Source organism: Caretta caretta, chromosome 14 (genome assembly GCF_965140235.1).
Source record: "Caretta caretta isolate rCarCar2 chromosome 14, rCarCar1.hap1, whole genome shotgun sequence".
Lineage (NCBI taxonomy): Eukaryota > Metazoa > Chordata > Testudines > Cheloniidae > Caretta > Caretta caretta.
Genome location: NC_134219.1, coordinates 38458595 through 38467043, shown reverse-complemented (window position 1 = coordinate 38467043; position 8449 = coordinate 38458595). Strand labels below are relative to the sequence as shown.

Below are 8449 nucleotides of genomic sequence, written 5' to 3'. Positions count from 1 at the left end.
AACCCTTTGTAAATTGTTCCAGTTAATTACTCTGACCATTAAAAATGTATGCCTTATTTCCACTCTGAATTTGTCTAGTTTCAGCTTCCAGCCATTGGACCATGTTATACCTTTATCTGCTAGATTGAAGAGCCCATTATTAAATATTTGTTCCCCAAGTAGATATTTATAGACTGTGATCAAGTCACCTTCTCATTGTTAAGCTAAATAGATTGAGAACATAAGTACTGTAATATTGGGTCAGAACAATGGCCCATCTAGCTCAGTATCCTGTCTTCCAACAGTGGAAAATGACAGATGCTTCAAAGGGAATGAACAGAACAGAGCAATCAACAGATGATCCATCCCCTATCATCCGCCATCATCCAGTTCCAGCATCTGGCAGTCAGAGGTTTAGAGACACCTAAAGCATTGGGTTGCATTCCTGACCACCTTGACTAATAGCCATTGATGGACCTATCCTCCATGAACTTATCTAATTCTTTTTTGATTCCAAAGTTATAGTTTTCGCCTTCACAACATCCCCTGGCAATGAGTTCCACAGGCTGTGTGTTGTGTGAAGAAGTACTTCCTTTTGTTTGTATTAAACCTGCTGCCTATTAATTTCATTAGGTGACCCCTGGTTCTTGTGTTATGTGAAGGGGTAAATAACACTTCCTTATTCACTTTCTCCACAACATTCATGGTTTTATAGACCTCTATCATATACCCCCTTAGTCGCCTCTTTTCCAAACTGAATAGTCCCCATATTTTTAATCTCTCCTCATAGGGAAGCTGTCCCATAACCCTAATAATTTTTGTTGCCCTTTTCTGAACCTTTTCCAATTCTAATATATCTTTTTTGAGATGGGGTAACCAGAATTGCATGCAGTATCCAGGGTGTGGGCATACCATGGATTTATATAGTGGCATTAACATATTTTCTGTTTTTATTATCTATCCCTTTCCTAATGGTTTTTCACATTCTGTTCGCTTTTTTGACTGCCGCTGCACATTCAGCAGATGTTTTTAGAGAACTATCCACAATCACTCCAACATCTTTTTCTTGAGTGGTAACAGATACTTTAGACCCCATCATTTTTTATGTATAGGTGGGATTATGTTTTCCAGTGTGCATTACTTTGAATTCACCAACACTGAATTTCATCTGCCATTTTGTTGCCCAGTCACCTAGTTTTGTGAGATCTTTTTTTATCTCTTCCCAGTCTGCTTTGGATTTAACTATCTTGTCGGTTACATATCACAGTTAGTAGTTCTGAAATTTCATATTTGAGTTCCTTCAGAACTCTTGGGTGAATACCCTATGGTCCTGGTGATTTCTTACTGTTTATAAATTTGTTCCAAAACCTCCTCTTTTGACATCTCAATCTGGGACAGCTCTTTGGATTTGCCACCTAAAAAGAAAGGCTCAGGTGTAAGAATCTCTCTCATATCTTCTGCAGTGAAGACCGATGCAAAGAATTCATTTAGCTTCTCTGCAATGGCCTTATCTTCCTCGAGTGCTTCTTTAGCACCTCGATTGTCCAATGGCCCCACTGATTTTTTGGCAGGCTTCCTGCTTCTGATGTACTTAATTTTTTTTTCTGTTAGATTTTGAGTCTTTTGCTAGATGCTCTTAAATTCTTTTTTGGCCTGCTTAATTATACTTTTACACTTGACTTGCCAGATTTTATGCTCCAGTCTATTTTCCTCAGTAGGATTTGACTTCCAATTTTTAAAGCATGCCTTTTTGCTTCAAACTGCTTCTTTACTTTCTTTACCAGACCTTGCCTACAGACAGCCCCGCAACCTGAAGCAAATACTCACCAACAACCACATACCACACAACAGAACCACTAACCCAGGAACTTATCCTTGCAACAAAGCCCGTTGCCAACTGTGCCCACATATCTATTCAGGGGACACCATCACAGGGCCTAATAACATCAGCCACACTATCAGAGGCTCGTTCACCTGCACATCCACCAATGTGATATATGCCATCATGTGCCAGCAATGCCCCTCTGCCATGTACATTGGTCAAACTGGACAGTCTCTACGTAAAAGAATAAATGGACACAAATCAGATGTCAAAAATTGTAACATTCATAAACCAGTCGGAGAACACTTCAATCTCTCTGGTCACGCACTCACAGACATGAAGGTCGCTATCTTAAAACAAAAAAACTTCAAATCCAGACTCCAGCGAGAAACTGCTGAATTGGAATTCATTTGCAAATTGGATACTATTAATTTAGGCTTAAATAGAGACTGGGAGTGGCTAAGTCATTATGCAAGGTAGCCTATTTCCCCTTGTTTTTTCCTACCCCTCCCACCCAGACGTTCTGGTTAAACTTGGATTTAAACTTGGAGAGTGGTCAGTTTGGATGAGCTATTGCCAGCAGGAGAGTGAGTTTGTGTGTGTGTGTGTGTCCCCGGAGAAAAAAAGGGGGGGGGGGTGAGAAAGCCTGGATTTGTGCTGGACATGGCCCACCTTGATTACCATGCACATTGTAGGGAGAGTGGTCAGTTTGGATGAGCTATTGCCAGCAGGAGAGTGAGTTTGTGTGTGTGTGTGTGTCCCCGGGGAAAAAAAGGGGAGGGGGTGAGAAAACCTGGATCTGTGCAGGAAATGGCCCACCTTGATTATCATGCACATTGTAGAGAGATTTCAGAGTAACAGCCGTGTTAGTCTGTATTCGCAAAAAGAAAAGGAGTACTTGTGGCACCTTAGAGACTAACCAATTTATTTGAGCATGAGCTTTCGTGAGCTACAGCTCACTTCATCGGATGCATACCGTGGAAACTGCAGCAGACTTTATATACACCCAGAGAACATGAAACAATACCTCCTCCCACCCCACTGTCCTGCTGGTAATAGCTTATCTAAAGTGATCATCAAGTTGGGCCATTTCCAGCACAAATCCAGGTTTTCTCACCCTCCGCATCCCCCCACCACCACACACACACAAACTCACTCTCCTGCTGGTAATAGCGCATCCAAAGTGACAACTCTCTACACAATGTGCATGATAATCAAGTTGGGCCATTTCCTGCACAAATCCAGGTTCTCTCACCCCCTCACCCCCCTCCAAAAAACACACACACAAACTCACTATCCTGCTGGTAATAGCTCATCCAAAGTGACCACTCTCTCTAAATAAGAAAAGGAGTACTTGTGGCACCTTAGAGACTAACCAATTTATTTGAGCATGAGCTTTCGTGAGCTACAGCTCACTTCATCGGATGCATACCGTGGAAACTGCAGCAGACTTTATATATACACAGAGAATATGAAACAATACCTCCTCCCACCCCACTGTCCGGAAATGGCCCAACCTGATGATCACTTTAGATAAGCTATTACCAGCAGGACAGTGGGGTGGGAGGAGGTATTGTTTCATATTCTCTGTGTATATATAAAGTCTGCTGCAGTTTCCACGGTATGCATCCGATGAAGTGAGCTGTAGCTCACGAAAGCTCATGCTCAAATAAATTGGTTAGTCTCTAAGGTGCCACAAGTACTCCTTTTCTTTTTGCGAATACAGACTAACACGGCTGTTACTCTGAAACCTTCTTTACTCTATTGTTTTGGCACAGTGGCATTTTTTTTGTCCTCTTTCTATTCTTTTTAATTTCAGGTATACATTGAATCTGATCCTCTGTTATGGTGATCCCTCTCCAATGTATCACCATCTGTCTTGAATTGTGGGCACAAGATCTGGACGTGGGATTCCAGCAGTGGTTGCACCAGTGCCAACTACAGAGGTAAAATAACCTCTCTGCTCCCACTTGAGATCCCCCTGTTTATACATCCCATGATTGCATTAACTCTTTAGGCCACAGTGTCACACTGAGAGCTCATGTTCAGTTCATTATCCACCATGACCCCCAAATCTTTTTCAGAGTCACTGCTTCCCAGGGCAGAGTCCCCCCATCATGTAAGGATAGCCTACATTCTTTGTTCCTGGATGCATACATTTATATTTAGTCATATTAAAATGTATATTGTTTGCTTGTGCCCAGTTTACCAAGCAATCCAGATCACTCTGAAATACTACTGTATCCTCTCCATTATTTCAGTATCCTAGTCTTATCATATCTCACCTTTGTTTAAATTCACTTGAGTTACCACACGATGCAACTGGTAAGAGCCCTAATCACTAGTCTATGGCGCGGTCCTCACTCTCTGTATGTCTGGCCCAATGCATATTTAATTGTTTATACACAGTGGAACAGCTTCAACAGAGCAGACTGAGGACACCTTGCCCAGAATACCCCAGCCACCAGTGGCTAAGGACTTCTTCTGCACAGTGGGAGACTCAAGTGCCTTTTCCACAGTGGAGAGAAGGGGGGATCGAACTCAAGTTTTCCCAAGAGAGCTCTAACCACTGGGCTAAATGTCATAAGGAGAGGCCTGACTTTCATTCTGGGTGGGCTCAGGCGTGCTCTGAGAGCACGTACTGGATCGGCCCCACTGGTAGGCAGAAGAACACCCAATTTGAGGATCCTGCTGGGGTTAGGCGTGAGTCTGGGTGCTTAGACAGTTAACCTGGCAGGCTTTTAGGCACCTATAGCACTTTACCAGTGGGAAGTTAGGGACCCAGGCCCAGAGGTTTAAAGGTATTTAGGCACCCAGTGGGATTTTGAAACACACCTGGGTGCCTGACACCCATTGGAATCAATGAATTTTAGGCATCTTGATACTTTTGAAAATTTCACCCGATGCCTAAATACCTTAAACAATCTGGCCATCTATGGGGTAAGGCAGCAGCTGAGTGGGGGTTTTGTGACTGTCCGTGGGGCATAAATGTTGGACTGAGGTGCCTAAAATGGCATTTAGGGGCCTAAGCCCCTTTGTGAACCAAGAACTTAGTCAGAAAAGTGACCAGACAGGGCTTAAAATAAACACAAGCAGCAGGTCTGTTGAATAAGAAGATGCCATTATAGTTGCGCCTCATGAACCTGTATTGTAAACCTTGTAAATACATGGTGATGGAGAAGAAAAGGAGGAGTCTTGTTATTTTCCTGAGCTGCAAGATATGTCCTGCAGCATAATATCTAAAACCAGTCTCCATCTATCTTCTGTTTCTCGTTCCATGACCATTTCCCATTGGCCTTCCTTCTGCAGTGTACATCTACACAAGAAATGTCCAACAGAACTACTGTAACTCAGTTCTTTCTCCTGGGATTCTCTGACGTACGGGAACAGCAGATTTTACAATTCCTGATATTTCTAGTGATTTATCTGGCAGCCCTGGTGGGGAATCTTCTCATCATCACAGTGGTAGCCCTCGACCACCACCTTAACACCCCCATGTACTTTTTCCTGGGCAACTTATCCTTCCTCGACCTCTGCTACATCTCAGTCACCATCCCCAAGTCCATGGCTGACTCCCTAACCAACAACAGAGTCATCTCTTTCTCTGGATGTGTCACCCAAGTCTTTTTGATTGTATTTTTTGCAGTAGCAGAGCTGGCCTTTCTCACGGTGATGGCGTATGACCGCTACACTGCAATCTGCCGCCCTCTGCATTACAGGGTGACTATGAACAGAGGTGCATGTGCCCAGATGGCAGCTGGTTCATGGATTAGCAGCATGATCTGCTCTGTATTACACACAGCTAATACTTTTAGGTTACATTTCTGCGGGTCCAATGTTATCGCTCAGTTTTTCTGTGATATCCCACAGTTGCTAAAGATCTCTTGCTCTGATACACATGCTAATGTAATAGTCATGATTGCCCTTGGATCACTTATAGATGTGGTCTGTTTTGTATTGATAATTGTGTCCTACATTCACATCTTCTTCACGGTGATGAGAATCCCCTCTGAGCAGGGCAGGTACAAAGCCTTCTCCACCTGCATCCCACACCTGATTGTTTTTTGTTTATTTATCAGTACAGCATCATTTACGTACATGAGGCCCAGGTCGATGTCTTCAACATCTCTGGACCTGATGGCTGCTGTGTTGTATTGTGTGGTGCCACCACTAATGAATCCAATCATTTACAGTCTAAGAAACAAAGAGATAAAAAGTTCTCTGTGGAAAATGATAGGCAGGATATTTTTTTCCCAAGAAAAACAAATTCCTCACACTGAACTCTTAGTGTCCTCCTGGAATAAAGTATTCCCATGCTCCACCTTATGTAATGGGTCAAGCTGACTTTGGATGAGGACCAGCCTATGTTCATGTTAAGATTAGAACCTGACATTTTGCATTTTCTGATTTTGGCTGAAAACTTTTAAAATTTGAAAAAAATCTGGGGAAAAAAAAATAAAGCATCTAAGTGTCCCAGGATCCAAAGTCCCATTTTCAAGGAAGACTCAGGCACTTCTGAAAATTTTACTCTTAGGTGCTCAAATCCCGATGAGTTTTTGATAGAATGTGGGAGTCTAATTATCTTTTGGCCCCTTTGAAAATCCCAGGAAGAGTTAATTGCAATTTTTCCATTTCCTATTTTGGACTATCCACTTAAAAAGAATTTTTTTAAATTTCAAAATGTAATTTACAAATAAAAACAGTGATTTTTTTTTCATTTCAAAATGCTAACTCCAAATTTAAAAAAAATTTAAATTTTTTAAATGGGCATTTTGACTTAAAATGTCATTTTAAGTCAAACTGACAATTCATAATGATTATTGTCTTTGCTGTTTTGTAGCCGTGTTGGTCCTAGGCTATGAAAGAGACATGGTGGGTGAGGTAATATCTTTTATTGTACCAACTTCTGTTGGTGGAAGAGACAAGTTTCCGAGCAACCTGAAGAAGAACTGTGTAGCTTGAAAGCTTGTCTTTTCCACCAACAGAAACTGGTCTAATTCATAATGACTTTTTTTCATTTGCAGATGACATTTCTAAATGAAAGAATTTTCATTGGCATGTTAAAGAGTTTCATTCTGGTTAAAAAAACAACAACAGCATTTTTAGTTTTGACATTTCCCAATCAATATTTTGAGAACTTTTTATTCTGTGAACATGTTTGTATTTCTACTTTTCACCCCTATCTGAGATTAAAACAAATTTCAAAATACCAGAATTTCTCACAGAAGTTTCTGTGTTACAATCAGCTGTAAGCCTCAGGCTTTTACACTAACAACATTTTCATTTTGACTTTACAAGGAGCGGGCTGCTGACCTCTCCACACCTCAGGGGAAAGGACTGAGGAGGGAAAAGGGGCCAGTGGGGAGGACATGGCTGAGGCCTGCAGCTGGCCTTATTTACACCCCAGCTCCAGCTCCTCCTCACCCCCCATAGGGGAGGTAGGCACACTTCCACCCATCTCCCCATTGTATCCACTGAGCAATGAGTCCCTTTTGACTAGGGCTGGGTAGAAAATATGTTTTTTTCTGTAGAAAATTTTGACTTTATGACAAACAACCCATCCCCCCAACTTTCAGCTGAAAATGTAAATTTCTATTTGGAAATACCACTGCCATGTCTCATGGGAGTTGCAGTTCATGTGCTTCAAACCCCCAGTCTCCTCTATGGACAGGTTCTCTGGCTGGACAACATCTGTACCATGGGATTCCTTCTTACTGAGCCATTGTAGTGCATCATGGGAGTCCCATGGCTGCAATTTATCATGGGGGATGTAGTCTGGCTAGGGAGTCCAGCCCATAAAGGAGAATGTGACCACAAGGAAATCAAACTACAGCTCCCATGAGACACTGAAGAAGAGAGATTCACTTTTCTTTCACCTGAAAGTTTTCAGACAAACAATGTTGGGCTTTGGGGTTTTGGTTTTCCAGAGATAGCAGACATTTTTTGCAAAAAGATCCATGTGGTTGAAAACTGAATTTTCCATTGAAAAACATATCTGACAAAAAAATTTAAACCAGTTTTACTTGTGACGACAGCACAGAGAGACATTGACAAGAAGGTTTGGTGCTCCATTTTCTGCCCTCAGGGTGGTCCCCTCATTCATGCAGCCAGAGGAGATTGGGGATTGTGCAAAAAAATTTCATTAGTTTCTTCTCTTGTTGATAATCAGACAGGAGCCTGGACCTTGGAGAATGGGTTCTCCTGTTGCCCACAAAAGGGGCTCCTGCAGAGTGGGGCTGAAGTATATTGGCAAGGAGTGGGGTGTGGAGAAAGGTTATCTAGCCACAACCTCTGCTTTTAAGTGTTCTGTCAAAAATAGATGACTTCAGGCTGGAGTTTTCAAAGGAGCTCAAGGGCTTTAAGCACTGAACTCCCACAGTGATTCAGTAGGTGTTGTGCAATCCTTACTCCTTTAGGTGCCTTTGAAAATTACAGCTTTCTGTCTCTTGTGCTGCTCAGTTGCTTGGACACCTCCAAGTGTCTGGGCTTCTGTGTTGGGTGTCCCCTCATTGATGCTAGGACCTGCACCTCTGTCCCTTTTTTGTCCCTCCTTCTTATTTCTTGTAGCCCCTCCCCTCCATGAGCAGCCCCACATACCCACCTTGTCCCGCATCTCCTCCACACCCCCACTTCCCCTGAGGCCCCTGC

At 42.5% G+C, this 8449-nt stretch overlaps 1 protein-coding gene across 1 annotated transcript; it reads left to right on the top strand.

Annotated features, from left to right (window-relative positions):
* The first annotated feature begins 5128 nt into the window (after window positions 1–5128).
* LOC125621452 (olfactory receptor 14A16-like) lies at window positions 5129–6145 on the top strand. Its single transcript, XM_048818312.2, has one exon. The coding sequence runs from the start codon at window positions 5129–5131 to the stop codon at window positions 6143–6145; it is 1017 nt and encodes a 338-aa protein (XP_048674269.2).
* The last annotated feature ends 2304 nt before the right edge of the window (window positions 6146–8449 follow it).